This window comes from Eutrigla gurnardus (assembly GCF_963514095.1).
Source record: "Eutrigla gurnardus genome assembly, chromosome: 2".
NCBI lineage: Eukaryota > Metazoa > Chordata > Actinopteri > Perciformes > Triglidae > Eutrigla > Eutrigla gurnardus.
This window is the reverse complement of record NC_139916.1, coordinates 17308231-17333509: the sequence shown is the minus strand read 5'-3', so window position 1 is coordinate 17333509 and position 25279 is coordinate 17308231. Positions and strand designations below refer to the sequence as shown.

Sequence of the window (25279 nt, the reverse complement as noted above, 5' to 3'; positions counted from 1 at the left end):
TCCTGAAGTAAATATCACGAAGACTGCAAAGAATTTCGTCCGTCACTTTCAAGCTAGCACGTATGAGAAACATAAATGGCTAGCTGGCTGTCCACAGGTTAGCAAACTGTTCTGTTGGCCGTGTCTCCTTTTTTCCACGGAACACACAGTCTGGACCACGACAGGTTATGGTGATTTAAACAACCTTCACACTGCTATGAGCAAGCATGAGCGTGCATCTTCGCACATCCTTTGTATGGTAAAACTGCAGACATTTGGAAACACACGGATTGATCATCAGCTGAATGAGGGACTGCGACTGGCCACAGAGCAGCACAACGCGCGGGTAAAAAAGAACCGGGACGTGTTGAAGAGGCTTGTGGACATCGTTGTCTACCTTGGAGCACAGGAGCAGGGATTTCGAGGGCACACAGAAGGGGAAGGATCAGACAACCGCGGTAACTACATTGAACTTGTCAATCTACTCCGGAAATATGATGAGAGGCTTGCCCATCATTTGGAGACATGTACTGTGTTCTCTGGCATGTCAAGCCACATTCAGAATGATTTGATTGAAGCTGTGGCTAGTGTGGTGTTAAATGAGATAAAATCCGAAATCAAAGATGCAAGCTTTGTAGCTATACTACTTGATGAGACAACTGATGTGTCCAACTTCGCCCAGCTTTCTACTGTCTGGAGATATGTCACTAAAGAGGGAGAAGTGGAAGAGAGATTTGTGGGCTTTTCTGATGTCAGCGCTGACAGAACAGCCACGGCCCTAGCAGAGCATGTTTTTGCCGCTGTTGATGAAATGCAATGCGGTGTCAGACTTGTCGGTCAAACATATGACGGAGCCGCAGTGATGTCTGGCCACCTAAATGGCCTGCAGGCCAAGGTTAGGGACCGTTACCCGTCCTGCTGTTTCGTACATTGCATTGCCCACACTCTTAACTTGGTGCTGTCACAAGCGTGCAACACTATCAAAGACGGCAAGGTTTTCTTTTCAACTTTAAATGGCCTGGCGTCATTTTTTGTTACCTCTACAAAGCGCACCAAGGCTCTTGATGACATTGTGAAGAGGCGATTTCCCCGAGCTGCCCCAACTAGGTGGAACTACACGTCTAGGTTAGTTAACACAGCAAAAGAAAACCACGAAGCACTAATTGAACTGTTCAATGAAATCAGGAACAATCCGTTGGACTGGGACGAGAGGTCCATTCTTTCAGCAGGGGGCTTTCTGCAATATTTAAACGACCCCAAAGTCGTATTTCTCCTGCAGCTTTTTTCGGATGTTTTTTCACACACAGATGTACTTTTCAACATTCTGCAAACCAAAGGCTTTGACATTGGCTATTGTGTGAGTCAAATGAAGAGAACAGCGGAACAGTTGCAAAGACAGAGAGGGGATTTTGAACATGTTTTTGCTCTGGTCCCAGAACCTGAGAACCCAGCAAAGAGGTGCAGAGGGGCAGGCGACAGAAAAACGGAATATAAAGAACTTTATTTCAAAGTGCTGGACGCAATTGATTCCCAAATGCAACAGCGTCTTTCATCTTTGGAGAAGATGACATTTCTGGGTCTCCTGGACTTCCCCAGATTCCATCAGTATGAGCAGGCATTTCCAGAGAGCGCATTTGACTCTCTCAAATACACATATGGACAGTTTTTTGATGATGTGCTTTTGCGCAGTGAGCTGAAAGTGTTGTATGTGTCTCCTGATCTGAAAAAACGAAACGTCTCGGAATTAATCAGTTTCATGCGCTCAAATGGCCTGTGCGATGCCATGCCCCAACTCTACAAACTGTGTGAATTGTTCCTAACACTGCCATCCACCACTGCCTCGGTAGAAAGAACATTCTCTGGACTAAAACGGATCAAGACATATCAGCGCAACGCCATGGGCCAGCAGAGATTGTCCGGCCTTGCCATGATGTCTATAGAACGGAGGATGCTTCAGAAAATCAAGTCGGATGAAAGCTTCTATGACAAAGTCATCGCGGAGTTTACCAAGAAGGCCCGTAGGATGGAATTCATCTATAAATAAGGTAGGACATTTATTGAGTGCGTTTGTACTGTAACTGGAATTGTCAAAATTCATTCATTAGCCTATATGATTTTGCTGGTTCATTGTTTTTTTTATTGGAAAATGTGTCACCGTCTTCATTAATTAGGCCTATATAATTTCAAAGGTTGTCAAATCTTTTTACGCGTGCTGTCCGTGGTACTGAACTCCTCACTCGCTGCCGCTGCGCTGCCGCTGCGCTGCGACGCTTATCCGCTCTTTTCTTCACTCCGCTTGAGCGCGGCTGAACCTGGCTTGAGGCCACTTCATGGGCGCAAGCCAGTTCCGAATACTGTAAATTCCAACATGTTGTTGGTAACTTTGTAGGCATGTGATTGTGTCATTTGATTGACCACGCTGATTACATTGTGTAGGCGCATCAAGCGTCATGTCAGTGCTGAATATTTCTGCTTTCATTTAGCCTACATACACTGTAAATTCCAACACATTGTTGTTGGTAACATGGGGCAAGTGTGAGTGTGAGAGTGTCAAAATCGAGTTGATATAGTGGAAACCGCTTATAGTGATCACAGATATTTACATTTACATTTACATTTAGGTCATTTAGCAGACGCTTTTGTCCAAAGCGACTTACAATAAGTACATTTGTCAAAAGAAGGAAACAAAGAAACCACGACGTATCATTGCCGATGCAGTAAGAGCTAAAAAATAGAACAAGTGCTAGGTCCTCATCTGAGTAAAGTAGTACTTCAAGAGTAACAGTGCTACGATCCGAGTTTTTTTTTTTTTTTTTTGCGGGGGGGGGGGGGGGGTCGAGGGAGGGTGTTAGTGGGTCATGCTATGTAGAGTCGAGGTGAAGTCTGAACAGGTGAGTCTTGAGCCTTTTTCGGAAGATGGCAAATGACTCTGCTGTCCTGACATTGGTCGGGAGTTCGTTCCACCACTGAGGCACCAGAACAGAGAAGAGTCTGGACTTTGCTGAGCGACATTTGTTTGATTTCAGCGATGGTGGTACCAGCCGGCCAGCTGAAGTAGAGGAGCGGAGTGCTCGCTTCGGGGCATGAGGTTTGACCAGTGTTTGAAGGTAGGCAGGTGCCGTTCCATTGATGGCCCTGAAGGCCAGTGTCATCGTCTTGAATTGGATGCGTGCTGCAACAGGGAGCCAGTGGAGGTCACGGAGGAGGGGGGTCACGTGGGAGAATTTGGGTAGATTGAAGATAAGGCGTGCTGCAGCGTTCTGGATACGCTGCAATGGTTTAATCGCATAGGCCGGGAGTCCGGCCAGGAGAGAGTTGCAGTAGTCAAGGCGGGAGATGACCAGTGCTTGGACCAAGAGCTGCGTTGCATCCTTTGTGAGGAAGGTCCGAATCCTGCGGATATTGTAGAGGGCAAATCTGCAGGATCGGGCCACAGCAGTGATGTTGGGGGTGCAGGATAGTTGGTCATCGAGGATTACACCCAGGTTCCTCGCAGTTGAGGAAGGAAATACTGTGATGCCCTCAACAGTGACCGACAGGTCCATGTGAGGGCAGTCTTTCCCTGGGATGAAGAGGAGTTCGGTTTTATTCAGGTTAAGCTTGAGGTGATGTGCAGTTGTCCAGACAGAGATGTCAGCCAGACAGTCCGAGATGCGAGTTGCAATGTGAGCGTCAGAGGACGGGGGAAAAGAGAGGAACAGCTGGGTGTCATCAGCGTAGCAATGGTAGGAGAATCCATGCGATGTGATAACAGAACCTAGTGATCTGGTGTATAGTGAGAACAGAAGCGGTCCTAATACTGAGCCTTGAGGGACACCCGTGTCCAGAGAGCAGGGTTTGGACATAGAGCCATTCCATGTGACCTGAAAGGTGCGGTTTGTCAGGTATGATGTAAACCAGGTGAGAGCAGAGTCGGTTATGCCAAGTTCAGCCAGAGTGGAGAGGAGAATTTGGTGGTTGACTGTGTCGAATGCAGCAGATAGGTCAAGGAGAATGAGAACGGAGGAGTTGGATGATGTTTTGGCGTCTCGCAGGGACTCGGTCACAGTGAGGAGGGCCGTCTCAGTGGAGTGGGCAGTCCTGAATCCTGATTGGTTAGGGTCTAGGAGGTTCTTCCGCAAGAGATAGGATGACAGTTGGTTGTAGGCAGCACGTTCCAAGGTTTTAGAGAGGAATGAAAGAAGAGATACAGGTCTGTAGCTTTGGATGTCAGTAGCGTCAAGGGTGGGTTTTTTCAGGAGAGGCTTCACGATAGCGGTCTTAAAATCCGCTGGAATGACACCTGAGGTGAGGGAGGAGTTGATCAGGGTGGTGAGGAATGGCAAGATGTCGTGTGAGATGTCCTGGAGAAGAGAGGAGGGAATCGGGTCAAGGGAGCAGGTGGTGGCACGGTTAGATGTAACAAGTGCGTGAACGTCTTCAGAGGTGAGGGGGCTAAAGCTGGTAAGACCATCCGAGTTGAGAGTTGGGGGAGATGTCTTCTGGGAGGGAATAGGCGTGAATGATGAGCTGATGTCATTTACTTTCTTGGTAAAGTAAGTTGCAAAGTCATCGGCAGTAAGGAAGGAAGGGGGCGGAGGGGTAGGAGGGGTGAGGAGGGAAGAGAACATGGAGAAGAGTTTCCTGGGGTTGGAGGCCGAAGAGTTGATCTTTCCCAGGTAGAAGGCAGATTTAGCTGCCGAAACAGTTGAGGTGAAGTCAGAGAGGAGGAGGTGGTAGTGAGCAAGGTCCTCGTGCTGTCCCGATTTCTTCCATTTTCTCTCTGACGCTCGCAACAATGATCTGTTGGTTCGCAGAGGTTCAGACAGCCAGGGAGGGGGGGGAGATGATCGCGCCGGTCGTGCGATTGGGGGACAGAGAGTGTCCAAAGAAGAGGCGAGTGAGGACATCAGGATAGAGGAGGCTTCCTCAGTAGGCATTAAGGAGAACTGTTCCGAGGATGGGAGCGAGGAGATAACAGTTGAGGAGAGAGCGGAGGGAGTGAGGGATTTCAGGTTGCGGCGGCTGGTGACCATTCGAGGCGTAGAGGGGAGGGATGTGGTGGGCTTCATGGGGAGGGAGAAAGTCACAAAGTGGTGGTCGGACACGGTGAGCGGGGTAACAGAGATTGCCGAGATGCCACAGGATCTTGTGAAGACAAGGTCAAGTTGGTTCCCGGCCCGGTGAGTTGGTGGAGAGGGGGAGAGCGTAAGGTCAAATGCGGAAAAGAAGTCGATGAATTCAGATGAGTGTAGCTTTCCCGAGTGGATGTTGAAGTCACCGAGGACGACGAGCGGTGTGCCATCATCAGGGGAGCAGCTCAGGAGGGCATCCATCTCATCCAAAAAGTCACCAAGAGGACCGGGTGGGCGATAGATCACTATGATGTTGAGTTTGAAAGGAATGGTGACAGCGACGGCGTGAAATTCAAGCGTAGATTGGGGTAGGTGGTCGAGAGGAAGGACCTGGTAGGACCATGTGGGTGAGATGAGGAGCCCAGTTCCTCCTCCTCGCCCTGTTCGTCTTGGGGAGTGTGAAAACGAGTAGGCAGTTGAAAGGGCAGCTGGAGTGGCAGTGTTTTCTGGGGTGATCCAGGTCTCTGTGAGGGCCAGGAAGTGGAGAGACTGCAGGGAGGCATAGGCTGAGATGGTGTCCGCCTTCTTGACTGCAGACTTGCAGTTCCACAGCCCCCCTAGTACTTCAAGTTCCTTACCGGTGGAGATTGGTGGGTAGCAGAGATTGGATGGGTTACAGCCTCGAATGAAGGGACTTCGGTAAAATCTTCTCCAGTGCGATGTCCTGACTGGGATAAGACACATGGCTGCGAGGGGGGGGGGGGGGGGGGTTGAGATGTTATACCTACCTCAATGGGCTTCCTCTCTGGACTCCCACAGATAGACTCCCTGTGTCTTTGTTCAGCTGTCTTCGTTCTGATGGCCCGACACTGCAGCTGACGCTGTAGTGACAGCCTTTTAAGTGCTCAATTTACCGCAAGTACTGACTGGGGCTCCTCCTTCCCTCTAATCAAGTCTATTCACTACAGGTGAGCTGGCTCAAACAAGCTGATTGCTCACTTACCATAGACAGCTTCACAAGAAGTTCAACAACAAGCTATCAATACTAGACTAAATGTTACCACTAGCTTTACACACACAATGCCTAAACCCAAATCTACAATTAGTTTCTGACTTACCAACAAGAGACAAAGCAGCTTCCTTCCTTTCTCCAGACCAAATTATAGTGATCACAGATATAGTAATCAACCGTAATCAAAATGCATCAAAAGGCTTGGGAAGGAATCATTTATATACAAATACTGTTTAAAAAATGGGATTATAGTGATCAAGAAATCCGCTTAGCAATCCGTTCATTTTTGGTCATTTTATGGATGAAAACATGCGCAAAAACAATTTAAAAACTATGTGTTGCCTATTTTATTTTCGGCAGTGTCCCTTTGACGTGCACTGCTGCAGCAGCCTGCACATGTTGCTGCGCTGTGTCTTGTTGTGCTGTGTGCGTAACCTGGCTGGCTGAGCCACATGGCTGTCGGTGCTGCGCAACTCATTATCACTGTTTGTGTTGTCTGTCAAAACATGGATGAATGAAACCTATCGACTTTATATCGATCGTTGCGTTCATCTCCTCGTAGCGCTCTTTTTCGGTTATTGGCGTAGAGAGAGAGAGAGAGAGAGAGAGAGAGAGAGGCGCGCACTGACAGCAGCGCGCATAGAAGTGAAACTCATACGGCCCGACCTCCCGTCAAACGATCCGGTCTGACAGCGACATATTGCCTGTTCATTCATGAAAACCATCTCGAAACACTCTCAGTCAAACAAGGTGGGGAATGAGAAATCTGCGGCGCTACTAGCCTAGTTCGTTTTAAAAACACACCGGCAGCAGCGCCTACTGATCTGAGACGTGTCAGTGAGTTACTGTAAATGCTGTGCGGAAAACCAGCTGTGGTCTGTGAATGTACTCTGGACCAACGTGATCACTACAAGCTGTTTCCACTAACCATATTATATGTTTTATTAAAAAATATAATGCCCCCCCACGGGCGCGCATGGTATTGACACTTCAGCATGACCACAGTAAAAAGTCACCGCTCGCCACTGTAATATATATATATATATATATATATATATATATATATATATATATATATATATATATATATATATATATTCATCGATCAACTATCGATTAATCATTAATCGATAGTTGTTTCATCTTATCGATCGATGATCGATTAATTGATAAGCGGCAATTCTTCTGAGAAGCTGAATTTCCCTCTGAATAGGTTCTATCTACTGTATACGTAACATAAAATGCTATCTTCCTTATGATATAAAGAAAAATGCAACTCATAATTTGAATAATTTCATTTTAATGCATCAATTTGGTGAATTTTGAGAACCAAAATATGACATATCAATTACTGACCAATTTCTTACAAACTGCTGGTTCTGATACAAATGTTGACATACTAAATGGGGTTGAGGAGTTTAAGCATTCAAGAAAAGATGAAAACAAAAATGACTAAAACACAGTGCTGAGTCTTTAAACTATTAGTTTATCATGACTATTATTAGTAGTAGTAATACAATATAAGTGGGTGACTATTTCTCAGCCTTACTTGGTGTTCTGGTTTTGACTGAAGCCTCGTTCACATACGTCGCCACTCGCCCATCTCTGAGCGACAGCTGTCAATGAATGTGAATGTGTTCTAGCGGGATGTGGCCAGGACAGGTGATGCGATGTGGGCGGGGACGGAGAGAAAATAATGTAACTTTTTGCGATGCGAGTGAAGCGAGTACCAAATCGGGAGAGTTGCCGCTTGAACTCTCCGCCGGCGGAAGTGAGTTTTTTTTTGCCAGCGAGTAGAATTAAGCGAAAAAGCGATTGGCGGGCGAGTAGCGACGTATGTGAACGGGGCTATACGCGCACGCACTGTCGAACTCGCCAGCTGAGGGGGGAGGGGGGGGGGGGGGGGGGGGGGTCGGCGCGGGGGAAGCCTTGCCATGGCGACGGGGGAAAACAGAATGTTGTCGTCAGAGCCCTGCTTCGTGAACGGGGCTATACGCGCACGCACTGTCGAACTCGCCAGCTGAGGGGGGGTCGGCGCGGGGGAAGCCTTGCCATGGCGACGGGGAAAACAGAATGTTGTCGTCAGAGCCCTGCTTCGCTTGTTTTCGCGCATTTGTAGCGTCAAGCCATATATATATATATATCAGCTGGTATAGTACAGTGGTTATGTTCAGTGACTGGAACACGGGAGAGCGGGGTTCGAATCCCGGTCAGGACATCATCCAGTAAGGGTCCTTAGGCAAGACCCCTCATGATATACAGGCCTACCTCAGGCAGGAGTGAACACAAAAATAGACGGGGAATAGATGGAGAATGGGCTACTGCAACAACAACACTGGATGGACGTGGGCAGAAAATCCAGAGTTGTTGAAATGTGGGACCATTGGATACCTCGTAACCCACAATCAGGGTTAACAAAAAAGCAGCATCCGTATCTACAGCAACAGCAACCATGGAGATGCTTGGGTACAAGGTGGGCTTGGGACATGCCCACCAAGGATAGGCCGAAGGAGGGAGAGGCCAAGAGAATAAACCATTGGATAGGCCGAAGGAGGGAGAGGCCAAGAGAATAAACAAGAGGAAGCCTTTTTCGCAAAAAGGCACCCCGTATGACAATAAATCACATGATGGAGGGAGATAACGGAGGCCATCACAACGCATACTTTTTCTCATTTGTTATTTTTATTTCTTATTAAGATGGAGCTCTGTGTTTACATTTTCACAAACACTATAGCTTAAGTTAAAGCTGGAGTTCAAACGTTTACCAGACATTTGCACATTCTTTGTGGCTTATTATTTATTATATTATTATATTTTCTTTAAAATAATGTTATGCTGCTGTGAGAAAATTCAAATGTCACTGATATTCACTAAACATGCACACAACGAAACTCTGGATTTGGAGGACTACTTACTTTGACACTTGAGTGACTGTGCAGTGACCTCGCGGCTACAGGCGTCACACCAGTCTCGCGTACAGGGCTTGGACTCGAACCGGTGTCCTATGCCCCTCGTGGCCCGAGGGTCCTCTCCCTGTGGAAAGATGGACCAGGCCTCCCTACGGAGAGGCTCGGTGCGCGCCAGCTTCACGACCCCAGTCCTGCCCTGCGTGAGCCGCTCCAGCGGAAGGCTACTGGTGTGTGCTTTTACCGGCGCGGAGGAGACGTACTGATGCCCGCCGTGTCCGCTCCCGGTGTCCCGTCTCCCGTGTGGCGCGTCTTGGTACAGGTGCGCCCCTTTGTGTCCATTCGTAACAGCTCCGTTTGACATGACATTCACGCCGGACCTCTTTTGCGAAGATCCCCTCCGTCCACCTGGGTTCGGGTCACCGTTTGTGTGCCCGTTTGCGGTGCGCCAGCCGCAGTCGGCGCTGCCCTCCTCTCCGCCCGGGTCCGGGCTACGTGGCGCAGCAGGAGCTCCGCATCCTTCGCCGGACACCCACTCTCCTCTCACCGCCGTTTCTCCCGCCGGTCCCGGAGACGATGCACGGGGTCCCTCCCGAGTGCCCTTCAGCAGGGACCGGCCCGCATTCCCCGCCGCTCCCCGAGGTTCTCCTGGACATCATCTTCTCCCAGGACGACTTCCTCGGCAGGGTGATTTTCTTCCTGCCCGCGGACAGTTTGAAGAGCAGCGGTTCCGACTCCAGCCTGTGCGGAACCGGGTGCTGTCCCACCACGCTCCCGGACGCCATTATCCCGTAGTGTTGCGTCTGTGCGTGGCCGTTATTGTTGCCGAGTGTGTGTTGGTGCGTGTTGTTACTCCGTGCCCTGAATGTAAACTCAACTCATGCCCGCGACAAGCGTGTAGTAGTGACGCAAGAGATCTGACACCTCCGCTGCGAGCGCGCTCCCTTTAAAGCGACAGGCACGCGCTCTAATCTGCGGGACTGGAGGTCTGATTTGTTTCGCTGAATTATTAACCAGCAAATCAGCTGGATAACAACACTTAACTTCCTCCTGACTCGTTGTAATCCGTGTAATCTGCCCTTTAATCACCATTTCACCCGGCCTTTATTCTAAATGTAGTCCTACTATCTTAATACTCTCCCTTTGATCAAAGACTACAGAAATAGAACCAGTCAGATGAACGAATTGGTGAATAACTACTTACTACACTGGATTAATATGTGTAGTGTGTAGTAAATTATTTATTACTATTTTGTAGGTGCTAAAGATGGCTCTCTGTTAAACCACACTATGATGAACCCATGAACTCATTAAAGTGACGTATAGGAATAAAACAGCACAGCAAGGCATAGAAGTAATCCCACAGCACATATTTAATATTGCCATGATATACAACAGTCTAGTCATCAAAACACAATGTCACACTTGTTTGTGTGTGAAGAGGAAAGTTATCAAAATGTTCCATTTTGCCCAAGAGCACGTCATATGAGCAGCATAAACCCACAAAGGCCGTTGCACTCGCCCTCCCCCTAACTAAGGTGAGAAAGCCCCCAGGACACCCACACCACTCCCACGCAGACCGTGTGAAGAACTTTCAATTTCCTTCTCTGACAATACAGATCTGAAGCAAACGTGCGATGTCACAACAGCCCACTTGTTTTCTGTTTTGTTTTGAGGCCCTTCATCTTCCCCAATACACATTTTAACCTTAAAGTCTCAGACTGCATATTAAGAGTGTGCTGTCACAGTCATTCAGGTATGTAGAGATGTCAAACTTACAAGATGGGACATGAAATGGTTTTTACTTTCACTTCTCAGCCTGAGTAACTTCATCAGAGGACATTTCTCAAGACAAGAGCAAATGAAAGATTAAAAATGTGGCAAAAAAGAGTGAATAAGTATAGTAAAAGTAGATTTCTTTGATTTTTCTCTAACCTTGAACACCCGTTCCCCTTTATAAACTTACAACATCCACGTGAACCTCAGCAGTGAATGTTATTTCGTACTAATGTGCTCTTTCCCTTTTACAGTGAAACCTGAGACAAAATGCAAGAAACTGACTCATCATTCAAGTTGAACATCAACATGAAGAGACACGGATGTCACTTCAAAACTACAGTGCTGCATCAGAATCACAATCAATGATGTAATCAATATACCATTCATTCACAGTGTTTCCAATGAATAAAACTAGAAATTAAGTCACCATTTGAATGATCAACCATTAGAAAAAAAAAAAAAAAAAGACAGGCGTCTCAAGCCATCAACAATCACAGACATACGACAGACAGACACACAGAGACGGGGAGATAGAACGTCAGTATGTTTAATCATTTAAAGGTTCTCCAGAGTTCTTCTTCTGTGGGACAAAGAAGAAACGCACCCTTAGAAAATACTCTAGCAGCTGACTTGGCATTCATTTTGCTTTATCCTGACGGTCCATCTCTTTGGCAGCCTATTAGAAATACAATAACACTAAAGGCATTAATGAGGTTTGTATTGAACTGCCATACTCAGTTTCCAGCCACACACACTCACACACACACAGTTTCCTACTTCCCCATTCTGTCCATCACGTATCTCTAAATTGAGATTCACATGTTTATTGATTGTCTTCTGCTGCTTCCTCTCCGTAGAGCACGGGGCTGCAGATGGTCCTTGTAGGAAAATCTGGTACATTGTCCATAACTGTTCTTGGGTGGCACTTAAAACGAGGTGCTTGTCAGTATGTGAGTTTGTGTGTTTGTGTGTGTGTCTGCATGTGAGTTAAGATGTTGCATTTTAGTCACAGCGTCGAAGGTCTGGCCAAGCTGGGCTCCAGTGCCGCTGCAGGGTTCACTGTCCCCAGACTAAAGGACAGACACAAACACAGACATATGCATACGTTGTCACTTTCTGTATATGGAGGTGTGGGTTTCGACAGCGACAGGAAGTCAGTGACTCAACTAACCTTTCAATAATGCTGTTGTTACACTGTAGTTCCCTCACCAGAATCTCCATTTCCTCCTTCAGATGGTGCATCCTAGAACAAAGGGAGATCTGTTATCAGGGCAGACTGGGAAACCATCTTTATCTTGCGCGAACACACGCACGGACACACACACACACACACACACACACACAAAGACAGACACACACACACCTCGACACCATCTGGTCCTTGTCCCTTGGTGCAATTTCAGCTTGTTGTCCTGTACGCTTGGACTGCAAAGTGAACAGGATTCTGTCCAGAGCCTGAGGAGGACAGGTGAGATGTGACTATAGAAATATAACTCCCAAATCCAACATGAATAAACATCACAAATATCACATTTTATTGTGAATAACTATTTTTTTTAATCAGTGCAAGAATACATGTTTGTGCATCCTGTTATGCTACAACGTTTATAAAAAGTTGACCTTATATTGACACTGCTCGCTCATCTCCAGGTCTGCCAACAAGCCTGTAGAGAAAGAGCTGAAGTCCTGCATTCGGGTGTGCATCTCCAGCAAAACACTGCGGAAGGGAGATACTTCAGTAAGTCAAAGCTACCGCCTTTAAAATGTGCTGATGGCATGCAGAACAGAGAGAAAACCAATGAGAAAAATGGACATTTCATTGTTGAAAATGGCTCAAAACACATTCTATTGTTTGAAATCAGTCCTAATTTTACCAGCTCAATTCTGAGAGTTGAACGTTTGGGACTAATATATGTCATGAAATAAAATTATGTTAACACCCTCTAATCAGACACCAGATACCCGACGGCTCATTTAAAAAAGACAGTTTCTTAATATGGGCTGTGTTTGTTTCTCTGCATATTGAGCATTTCATATTTTCACACTATTTACAAAATATGGTTTAAAATTAAAAAAATACAAACAACAAACAACAACAACAAAAAATGTTTTAACTCACAACTGTTATTCAAGGTTTAAGTTACCAAATCTTCACCGTAACATTTAGTGGGCATGTAACATAAGAGCATTTGGTTGCACATCTATACTCACATTCATACTTCCCTGCACTACTGTTCTTGATAGTGAGATGTGTAATAATGTAAATGTAAATAAGTAAGTATCTATTCAAATCAGTTAAATAGAAGCTATGTGTTTCTTGACAGGGGCAGAATAATTGTCTAGAAGAAATTACAATAAATTATATGTTTGGAAATTACAAGCAAAAAACATCAAACAAACAATCTCTCACAGCAAACTTTCGGTCAGAGAGGGTTTCTATATTATAGAAACTGTTTTTTTAACTTGTAGTTTATCACACAATGGACTACAATTCCCTTAATGTTTAGCCTCACAGGTTCAACTGATTGACACAAGTGTGATGTGATGCTTTTCTAGTTCTCTGACCAAAAGTGTACTTTGTAAAATTACTTTTGCACAGATTTGAATGTACAGATTTTTTTTATATATTTAGTTTACTTGTCTATAGCTCCAGCGGACCTCCAGAGGTGCTCTATTTTTTTTTCATGCATTTGGAAATCTCAGGGAAAAAAACAATCAAATGTACCCCTTCATTTTTGATTGTGCAAAATAAAAAATATAATTTTCAAAATGTGTTGCTTTATCCAAAAAATTACTGAAGTATAACACAATTTATAATCTCAATATAACTTCTTAAATAAGTGTGAAGTGAAGATTAATACTCCCATAAATGTAATCTGTTTGAGGACTGCATCCGTGTGAATGGATGTCAAATCAAACAAACCTATATCTTATTGTAAATACTCATAGTGTTTGAATCGGCTGTGTATTCGGAGAGACTTGAGAGCCTCCTCTGACCTGCTCCACGTCCTTATCGAAGCCAGCAGCTCTTTGTATCTCGGCACACACTCCTCTCTGAGGAGAGATTTCACTCGCTTAATGTGGGACGACAGGTGGATTCTGGGATGGAAGAGTAGCAAGGAGATTACAGGAGAGCTCAGAATAACATTCATTACAGGCTGTGTGAGAAGGACAGCAGCTGTGTGGGCAAATACTCACTTCTCAAACTTGTGGATCTGCTCGTCATTATAGGCCAACTCTGTGGTAAGAATAAGAAAACAGTGAGGTCTTGTCAGTATTCACATGTACAAAAGGAGTGATAAAATACAGTACATACCAACAAAAAAACATACATACTGCCAATTTGTCTGTCTTTACGATAATGCTGATGAATTGCTGTTATCTTCTTCAGCAGCATCTCCATCTTCGGACAGCTGTGGGAGGTAAGAGGTCAGAGTTCAAACACCACAAATGAAGGAGGCCACTCTGAGGCTTTGAATCTCTGCGTGTCTGGAGCACCTCTTGTCATTGGCCAGCGTCTCTGCTAGTTTGGCCTGTTCTATCTGCAGATGGTCCAGTCGGTTCTGAAACTCTTGGATTCCTGCGGCGTATATAGGCAGGTGCTCTCGAACCTGTAGAGACAGCAGCCACAGACTCTGACAGCTGCATCAACAAATCTACCACTAAATGAACGGTTCACAGTCCGTAATCCTGGATTAGATTACACTTATTCAGATTAAATGTGTCTTGAGTTCAGCAATGTTGCACCTCTGGTGAAGGATATATTAGGGCTTACAGTACAGTATCTGCAATGTCATAGGTTTGAATGGTGCATATAATCATAACTAAATTCTCTTTTTAACAACATGTTTGGGGAAGAGGGTTTAAGTAGAAAAGCAAGTTTATATCTCTCAAAATGAGGCATTCATGAAAGTATCATTTTGGCATTTGTACTAGAATAACGACAATACTCAATACAATACCTACTTTCAATAGTGAGGTAATTTATCCCCATAAGTACATTTATACAAGCCAATAGTTGACCATCAAATCAGGTCTGCTTTGCTATATACCGTCCCCTTTCTTTATGATCTGCACTTATACTCATGACTGAAGGAATAGTGGCATAAAAATACAGAAAAATCCACAATCTATTTCCATCAGTCCATCAGTGATACTTCTTCATGACCCTACTCACCAGATGCAACTTTTGCCTGCTCGCAGTTGAACCTTGGTTATCTGAATCATATTGGCCTCTAAAAAAAACACAAACAACAGATAAGTGGAATAGGAAAAAGGAGGTTACATGCTGTATTATAACAATCCACAAAATAAGTTGATAGCAGTTCTGATCAAAGAGTGAGCGATCTAAAGCTACATCACACTCACAGTGGCAAATTCAGCCTGAAAAAGTACAGCTCCATTTGCCTAACTGATGTTATAAAACACATATTTGTGCATTTCAACACTCCCAAGTGTGAGATCACAGATTCCCTTTATCTCGCTCAAAAAGGTGTGTGGATAAACTCACAGTGTTTGAGTCCTGTGTTCTGCATTGAGGCAAGACTGCAATCTAATGGTGATCATGCCGATACTGTGCATTGCTTTTTCACACTCTCGGCGCAACCTCATCCTGAGGAACGATAAGAGTGAGAGAGGAGGGGAAATTAACAGGAGAAGATGGCTAGCTCGAGTTAGTTCATAACCTCAGCATTACTTCAAATAATCCTAGTGTCTCACATGTAGCTGTAGTATCCTTGCAGCAGCAGCTCCCGGTGTGTGTGCAGCAGCTGTACTGTCCTCAGATATTGGTGGACCACTCCCATCATTACCTGCAGAGAAGAGGGGGATTAAAGGAGCTTATAATGTATTCGTTTCTTATAATACATCAAATTAAAAGAAAAAATTCCACATAACATTATGAATGCCTAGCTAAGAAAATCAAAGAAGCAGCAGTACCTTGGAGTAGTTGTAGTCTGCCATAACGTCGAACCTAGATGGGATAACTGGAGTCTCTGCTGCAGAGTAGAGAAAAAGAAAATACATCATTCTAATGGAAACAGTGTGTCCAAGTATGTGTGTGTGCCTTGGTATTTATAATTGTATGCACACATAATTTCAAACGTGATACTCTCCTTTGTAACCAACATTCACCATGCACTCTTTTGTACATAATTTCCTTATAATTGGGTTTGGCATTGACATAAATATTACTAAACAAAAGTGGCATGAAACAGCTGATTCATAAAGATATTTAAGTGTTGTATGAGTATGTGTGATGCTGGAAAACACCTCATGTCAAAGCTCTCTCATATCTCCCCAGGGGAAAATCAAAGAATGAAGAAAAGAGGAACTGTAAGACTTAACAGGAACATATCAAAAGGTGTATGCGTCTTTGATTGTCTCATCTCACGTTCTCTAAAGGGCAGGCTGGTAATTTCTTCAGGCCTACAGCTGAGCAGAATGAGGGGCGCATCAGGTGAAGTACGCGGGAGGTTGACCACCTTCATGTTGCCCTCCAGGGGGAGGTCGTGACCGAGGTACAGCAGATGCTGCAGCTGAACTTCTATGCCGGTCTGAGCAGCCACCTCCTCAAAGAATGCTGACACCCTGAGGGGAGAAAGAGCATTTTTGTCCGCTCGACTATTTTTTTTAAATGTCAGGGCTCATTCTGCATCCTGACTCCATTTTAAGATCAGGGTCAAAGCTCTTGGATCACTGCTACAACTGTAATTCTGCTCAAAGGGACATCAATATCTCAATATATAATATATATATATATATATATAATATATATATATATATATATATATATATATATATATATATATATATATATATATATATATATATATTTAGTAATCGATCAACTATCGATTAATCATTAATCGATAGTTGTTTCATCTTATCGATCGATGATCGATTAATTGATAAGCGGCAATTCTTCTGAGAAGCTGAATTTCCCTCTGAATAGGTTCTATCTACTGTATACGTAACATAAAATGCTATCTTCCTTATGATATAAAGAAAAATGCAACTCATAATTTGAATAATTTCATTTTAATGCATCAATTTGGTGAATTTTGAGAACCAAAATATGACATATCAATTACTGACCAATTTCTTACAAACTGCTGGTTCTGATACAAATGTTGACATACTAAATGGGGTTGAGGAGTTTAAGCATTCAAGAAAAGATGAAAACAAAAATGACTAAAACACAGTGCTGAGTCTTTAAACTATTAGTTTATCATGACTATTATTAGTAGTAGTAATACAATATAAGTGGGTGACTATTTCTCAGCCTTACTTGGTGTTCTGGTTTTGACTGAAGCCTCGTTCACATACGTCGCCACTCGCCCATCTCTGAGCGACAGCTGTCAATGAATGTGAATGTGTTCTAGCGGGATGTGGCCAGGACAGGCGATGCGATGTGGGCGGGGACGGAGAGAAAATAATGTAACTTTTTGCGATGCGAGTGAAGCGAGTACCAAATCGGGAGAGTTGCCGCTTGAACTCTCCGCCGGCGGAAGTGAGTTTTTTTTTGCCAGCGAGTAGAATTCAGCGAAAAAGCGAGTGGCGGGCGAGTAGCGACGTATGTGAACGGGGCTATACGCGCACGCACTGTCGAACTCGCCAGCTGAGGAGGGGGGGGGGGGGGGGGGGGGGGGTCGGCGCGGGGGAAGCCTTGCCATGGCGACGGGGGAAAACAGAATGTTGTCGTCAGAGCCCTGCTTCGTGAACGGGGCTATACGCGCACGCACTGTCGAACTCGCCAGCTGAGGGGGGGTCGGCGCGGGGGAAGCCTTGCCATGGCGACGGGGAAAACAGAATGTTGTCGTCAGAGCCCTGCTTCGCTTGTTTTCGCGCATTTGTAGCGTCAAGCCATATATATATATATATCAGCTGGTATAGTACAGTGGTTATGTTCAGTGACTGGAACACGGGAGAGCGGGGTTCGAATCCCGGTCAGGACATCATCCAGTAAGGGTCCTTAGGCAAGACCCCTCATGATATACAGGCCTACCTCAGGCAGGAGTGAACACAAAAATAGACGTCAGGGTCTGTTGCTAGGGGGAAATGGATGAGGAATGGGCTACTGGAACAACAACACTGGATGGACAAGGGCAGAAAATCCAGAGTTGTTGAAATGTGGGACCATTGGATGACAAAGAAGCAGCATCCGTATCTACAGCAACAGCAACCATGGAGATGCTTGGGTACAAGGTGGGCTTGGGACATGCCCACCAAGGCCGAAGGAGGGGCCAAGAGAATAAACCATTGGATAGGCCGAAGGAGGGAGAGGCCAAGAGAATAAACCATTGGATAGGCCGAAGGAGGGAGAGGCCAAGAGAATAAACAAGAGGAAGCCTTTTTCGCAAAAAGGCACCCCGTATGACAATAAATCACATGATGGAGGGAGATAACGGAGGCCATTACAACGCATACTTTTTCTCATTTGTTATTTTTATTTCTTATTAAGATGGAGCTCTGTGTTCACATTTGCACAAACATTTGCTTAAGTTAAAGCTGGAGTTCAAACGTTTACCAGACATTTGCACATTCTTTGTGGCTTATTATTTATTATATTATTATATTTTCTTTAAAATAATGTTATGCTGCTGTGAGAAAATTCAAATGTCACTGATATTCACTAAACATGCACACAACGAAACTCTGGATTTGGAGGACTACTTACTTTGACACTTGAGTGACTGTGCAGTGACCTCGCGGCTACAGGCGTCACACCAGTCTCGCGTACAGGACTTGGACTCGAACCGGTGTCCTATGGGTTCTCTCCCTGTGGAAAGATGGACCAGGCCTCCCTACGGAGCGGCTCGGTGCGTAGGAGACATACTGATGCCCGCCGTGTCCGCTCCCGGTGTCCCGTCTCCCGTGTGGCGCGTCTTGGTGCCGGTGCGCCCCTTTGTGTCCATTCGTAACAGCTCCGTTTGACATGACATTCACGCCGGACCTCTTGTGCGAAGACCCCTCCGTCCACCTGGGTTCGGGTCACCGTTTGTGTGCCCGTTTGCGGTGGGCAAACGGGCACACAAACGATTTGGGGGATCGACCTACCAGAGGGCAACATAGGTGATATCCAAGACAGCTACAAGTACCTTGGCATCCCACAGGCTAATGGAAACCATGAAGAGGCCGCAAGGAAATCAACCTCAGCCAAATACCTCCAGAGAGTAAGGCAGGTCCTGAAATGGCTGAATGGTAAGAACAAGGTCCGAGCCATCAACATGTACGCCCTACCAGTCATCAGATACCCCGCTGGTATCATAAGCTGGCCAAAGGAGGAGATAGAAGCCACAGATATCAGGACTAGAAAGCTCCTCACCATGCACGGAGGACACGGTCCAGGATGAAACATCGAAAATTCGAGATTACATTGAAAAAATGGCCCCGAAGGATGAGCTGCTAAGTGAATGTCTCAGGCAGCAGAACCCTGATGAGACTGCGGAGGAGGAGGAGCAGACAACCTGGAGGGACAAGCCATACATGGCATGCACCACCGTCAGATAGAGGAAGTGGCTGATATCAAGAAATCCTACCAGTGGCTGGAAAATGCAGGACTGACAGACAGCACAGAGGCACTAATCATGGCAGCACAGAGGCACTAATCATGGCAGCACAGGAACAGGCCATAAGCATGAGAGCCATAGAGGCCAGGATCTACCAGAGCAGATCAGACCCAAGATGCAGACTGTGCAAAGAAGCCCCTGAGACAGTCCAGCACATAGTAGCAGGAAGTAAGATGCTAGCTGGATCAGCGTACATGGAGAGGCACAACCAAGTGGCTGGGATAGTACACAGGAACATCTGCAACCAGTATGGAATAGAAGTACCCAAATCCCAATGGGCCATACCACAGAAGGTGACTGAGAAGACTTCCAGACTGACAAACAGCTCCTGCCTAACCAACCGGACATAGTGGTGGTGGACAAAGAGCAGAAGACAGTGGTGGTGATAGATGTGGCGATCCCAGCTGACGCCAACATCAGGAAGAAGGAACACGAGAAAATTGAGAAGTACCAAGGGTTGAAAGAGCAGCTGGAACAGATGCGGAAGGTCAAGGCTAGCGTAGTCCCCGTGGTAGTGGGGGCACTTGGGGCAGCAACCCCCAAACTGGGAGAGTGGCTCCAACAGATCCCAGGAACAACATCTGAAGCCTCAGTCCAGAAGAGTGCAGTCCTAGGAACAGCCAAGATACTGCGCAGAACCCTCAAACTCCCAGGCCTCTGGTAGAGGACCCGAGGTTGAGGATGACACAGATACCACCCCGCCAGGGGTGAGAAGGAGATTTTTATATATATATATATATATATATATATATATATATATATATATATATATTCTCAAAATTCACCAAATTGATGCATTAAAATGAAACTATTAAAAATGATATATATATATATATATATATATATATATATATATATATATATTCACTGCTGTCGGCTGGTAATAGCCAGGCTAGTTCAAGCGGGAACTCTCTGTTGATGTCAACTGTCAATCATCTCTATTCTACAATCCGAGCGCTTCACTCGCATCGCAGAAAGTTAAAATTATTTTATCTCCGTACCCGCCCACATCGCATTGCCTGTCCTGTCCACATCCCGCTAGAACACATTCACATTTCACCCACTTATATCAATAATAATAATAATAGCCATAATAAACTAATAGTATAAAGGCTCAGCACTGTGTTTTAGTCATTTTTGTTTTCATCTTTTCTTGAATGATTAAACTCCTCCTCACTCCCCCATTTAGTATGTCAACATTTGTATCAGTACCAGCAGTTTGTAAGAAATTGGTCAGTCATTGATATGTCATATTTTGGTTCTCAAAATATATACAATTCTTTCCCCATCCCCACTAGGATGCGTGTGACATTTCATGTGCAGACTTACGTGTTGTAGTGGTGGATGTAGATGCAATGTGCCTTTGCCTGTTGTAGAGAGAAGAGGTGGACGGGCTGCCGCTGCAGTATGTCTGTGGTGGCTTTGAAGAACTGGTCAAAACCCCAGCACCTGTCCTGGTCAGCCTCCAGTATACCTGCTAGTATGGGAACCAGCTGCACCGTCAGACCCCTACAGGTAGAGAGGGACAGAATTGGAGAGAACCAAACCAAAAAAAGAACTGCATGTTCAAATGTTGTTCATCAGGTGACTTACTGTGAGAGTTGGCAGCTGTGAGGTAGGTGGTAGCTCCACTCTATAGGCCCGTCCTCCACCCGCTGTATTCCAGCTATTGCCCCCATAGGCTTCTCTGTAGTTATTTTGTACCTACACAACAAACACACCAGTCAGACTGATGATCACTGATGGTAGTTCATGTTCTGTCGGATACCACAGGATTCCTCAAGAAACAATACACAGAAAAACATAATTCTCTTATGGAAAATCAAAGCATTTGGCAGAGTTTAAATGGTTGAGTGGTGTCTATATTAACCATGAAAAAATGCCATCTACCGCATGGTGGAATGCTTTCCAATGTGGAACTTAGCTGGTGGACATGAGACCCAACGCAATGTCATGATCTTATATAAAACTCAAGGTTTCAATCAGAAATGTGTGGTCTGTGATTTATTTTCACACTCCTACCGTATTAACTTACATGGTGGGCTTGTTCCTACGGGGTCCTCCAAATGGTGTGAATGGAAGACTCCCAGAGGCAGCATGGTAAAACGTCACACCGATACTCCACAGGTCTACACTCACTCCATAGGACTTTTGATGAGGCTTACGTAGCACAGCACGTTCGTACATGTCAGGGTGCTACACACACACACACACACACACACACACACACACACACACACACACACACACACACACACACACACACACACACACACACACACAGTAAAAAGACATACAGTGGCTGTACCTTCATTTGTTGAGTTAAGATTATCATCTAGTCTGATGTTTTATCTAAGCATCAAGTGGAAGCAGTGTTATCCTAACACGTAGTCTCTCTCCAGTCTCTTTTATCATGTTAAACTTAGCATGCAGAAATGGCATTTTTAAGAATAGCGCTACACCCCATTTGTCCACTAGATGCCCCCAGAATATAAAGGGAAGCAACTCAATTAGGAGGGCTAATATAAACTACATTGATTGCTACCTTGCCTGTAGAGATGGACACTGCAAATAAATGTATTACGTATACATACAATCTATTCTCCAGAACAAGCTATTATTACAACAATGAACAGCAATGCTTTTTTGGGTAACAAGCATTGAGACCCTTTCCCTGAGAGGAAAGCTGAACTGATTACCAGAAGTGCAATAATCTTTAACCGTCCATCAAAAGGTTGCATTGAGCATACTATTTATTGATGCAATATTAATTTATCACATTGCTTTATTTTACTTTGATGGCTTTACTTTATGTATTATGTTCTTTTAGGCAGCATTAATGGAATATGAATGCAACCGGCTATGTAAAGATTGCCTGCAGGATAACCTGTAATAAAGATGATATAAGAAGAAAAAACACCATAACTCAACTGCTGACACATCAAAGTGTTTTATGAAAATATAATTTCCACCAATTATTCCTGCAGGCATTTACCTCTAACCTAGTGGGTTATGTTTTCAGATTCTGGAGAGCAAAATCTATCAAGAATTACTTCACAAATGGTGAAAAGTAAAGGAAAACTATGATTTCCTGGATTACTCGATCTGACACATACAGGCCTTATTCTCTTATCTTATTGTGTTCAAACATTTTTTTAAAGGATGGAAAGTTATTTTTGACTGCATACTGCCAGATAGTATAAATATAGGCTTATTAAGTTTATTTGCGGGACTGTTATCTTACCAGATACTCTTCAGTTCCATAGATAGACAGAAACTTCTCATCATCTTCCAGCTCTCTTGCTGCTCCAAAGTCAGTCAGCTTATAAACAGACTTGCCATCCTCTCCAACCTGCCGCATGATGTTGCCTGGCTTAATGTCCCGGTGAACCACTCCGTTTTCTCGCAGGTGGTTCATTCCCTGCACTGAAGAGAGGGAAAAAAAGAGGAATACCTAAGTGTAGGTTTATGAAATTATTAGGAAATACCAAGATATATACCCACCTACACACTGTAAAACTGTGAGGAACTCTGTTTCAGGCAGGCCAAAGGCGTTTTCAGACTCTTCAAGCAGGGTGAGCAGACTTCCGCCTGAACAATACTCCATCACCAGCACCTTCTGTTTAGAGGGCAGCTGAGGGGGAATTCCATCATTTTGACTTGACAAATTAAGGACATGGCAGATTCACACATGATTAAGGTGGACATAACACATTACTAGAAGTCCCCATGTAATACTAGTCCAGAACAGATAGAGCTTTAGAGGATGCATGCATAAAAGGATTAAGATAGCTATCTCATCACATTTGTACAGATGTTCTCCTATTCCATGTTCCAAAAGTGCAGTCCTGTTTTATAGAGTGATAATTATCTCATCCCCAACACAAAGCGGCGTTTCCCCATGTCCTTGTTTTCCTCTTCCCTCCTCTCGCGGTAGCCTTACCTCTTCCACTGCATACAGCTTGACAATATTGCTGTGGTTGAGCTTCCTCAGCATCTCAAACTCCCTCATCTGGACTTCATGGGGGCGGTTGTAGCTCACCATGTTGAACACCTTGACGGCTACCAGGTCACCCAACCTCTGCGCGCGCACACACACACACACGCACACGCACACACACACACACACACACACACACACACACACATATACATCAGCAGAGCACGTCACAGCACCGTGTAAGAAGGTCACAAACCTGCCCACAGCACTGTCACCACAACCCTATCGCACATCCTGCCTTGATTTTCAGCCCCAAAGCTACATGGAAACATCTGAGGTAGTGGCATGGCCGTGATGTAAACTAACTGCTCAGTGGAAAACAACTCGACAATGTGTTGTTATGATGATGATAAGACAGTGTGGCTACAGTAACTGACCTTGTTGCGTGCCTTGTAGACACTGGCAGTAGCCCCTTGTCCGAGGACATCTTGTAAAGACCACAGGTAGTTAGTTGTGCTGGCTGTGATCCCGGACATGCTGGAGGGAAGAGACACAGAATAATTATTAACTAGACGGTTAGATTGATGAGAGGAATGTTCTTTGAGAGAGGCTTCTCTGTCATTGTGCTCTTATGGAAAAAAACATTATTTAATAGTCACGCTAAAAACATAGCAAAATAGCCTCATTACTAGCGCAAACTAGCTGAGTTAGGGCTAACGTTAACGACAGTGTAACAACACATATAATAGTATAATAGCGTGATTTGTAAGTCAACCTAACTTTTCATAGACTATAACTCTAATAAGATGTCTAACAGTTATACACGGAAAAAACGGAAACAGTTAGCTCGCTAACTTTGGAGACTTTTATTTAGCTTCATCTTAGTAAAGTTGTCTAAATTCACTGACAATCACATCGTTTACTAATTAATTAAGTGTACACTTTTACAGCGACAGTTGGCTGATAATTGGTTGTCGTATGCTAGTTAACAATTTACCAGTTTAGAGGGCTTACGGTTACTTACTCCGTGTAAACCAATGAAACGCTAGCTCTGAGGTTAGCTTACCTGGATCGCTGCTGCATTAGACGGTAAATCGGTAAATGGGCTTCCTGACAGCCGACAGCCTCTTACGGTAAACGTGCTTGAAAAACAAAAATACGCCGACGTGGGGAACTTCTTCCGGGGTGAGACGCGTCTACATGGCAGCGGGATGGCCGCTGTGTGAACAGGTATTCCGGTGTAGGGGAACCTGCTCCTGGTGCTGTTACTGGTGAGGACTGTCTACGAGTGTCACCAATGGCAGCGCTGCGGTGGATGAATCAGGAAGTGTCGGCTTCACGCTGGTCATTTGTCGAAAATGAAGGCGGAAATGTGGAGAAAAGTGCACACGTGACAGTTAACTATCTTCCTGAACTCCCGTCTGTGTTAACTAAGAGGCTTCCTGAGGAATACAAAATACCTTTTGTTCATTTTTTTTATTGATTTTAAAAAGAAAAACAACTGCAGCAGCATGCGGGGCCCTGAGGTCCCCCGACCCAATGTTGGGCCCCGCCATTAGAGGGAAACTACAACAGAAGTCAACATATCAACAAATAAACAGTTGTTTCCAAACGAGGGGACCTGAGCTGATTTTAGACTGACTGGTTATCTCTGTTTCTGGAGATATTTTATGAATGTACAGATGTGATTGTGTCCCTCATGGCCCTGTAAAGTCACCATGAGTGCTGCTGTCATCATGCCGTCTCAATAGTTCCATCAGTGCCTCCAGGATATATAATGTGTCTAATAGATACAGATTTAAAACCTGCATACCTCACTCAACGCAACTCTTTGTGAATGGTTCATCTTGCAGGCGTATTTGAGAGTCAGTCAGGCACGTTGCTCTGATACTGCAAACACTGTACAGTTGTTAACCTGATTGTCTGCATGCCACTTCTTAGTTGTCTGTAACTGTGTTCTGTTAAAGGGGAACTACACCAAGTTCAGCTAGCTCTACATGATGACAACTCAGCATTTCAAAGTCAGAAAAAATAACCCA

General features: G+C 44.8%; 2 protein-coding genes across 2 annotated transcripts in view; one reads left to right on the top strand and one right to left on the bottom strand.

Moving 5' to 3' along the window:
* foxp4 (forkhead box P4) overlaps nt 1-25279 on the top strand; it is a 390233-nt gene that overhangs the window by 100531 nt on the left and 264423 nt on the right. The gene's annotated exons all lie outside the window — the stretch shown is intronic.
* Nucleotides 10307-24554, bottom strand: LOC311028076 (inhibitor of nuclear factor kappa-B kinase subunit epsilon-like). Its single transcript, XM_084032348.1, has 21 exons — nt 24307-24554; nt 23678-23777; nt 23244-23381; nt 22805-22934; nt 22545-22726; nt 21336-21496; nt 20894-21004; nt 20630-20809; nt 16123-16319; nt 15669-15727; nt 15450-15541; nt 15241-15342; nt 14908-14965; nt 14229-14341; nt 14067-14143; nt 13929-13968; nt 13728-13829; nt 12351-12447; nt 12094-12185; nt 11902-11973; nt 10307-11800 (listed from the first exon to the last, which is right to left on the bottom strand). The coding sequence occupies exons 1-21, from the start codon at nt 24321-24323 to the stop codon at nt 11737-11739; spliced, it is 2184 nt and encodes a 727-aa protein (XP_083888474.1). The 5' UTR covers nt 24324-24554; the 3' UTR covers nt 10307-11736.

What these genes read in the sequence shown, in the direction of transcription:
- LOC311028076 (XM_084032348.1), bottom strand. An exon ending in ACGCTGGCCAATGACAAGAG is followed by an intron (nt 14,144 to 14,228) that starts GTGCTCCAGACA and finishes TACCTCCCACAG; the next exon opens with CTGTCCGAAGATGGAGATGC. An exon ending in GCGAGCAGTGTCAATATAAG is followed by an intron (nt 12,186 to 12,350) that starts GTCAACTTTTTA and finishes TGTCCTCCTCAG; the next exon opens with GCTCTGGACAGAATCCTGTT.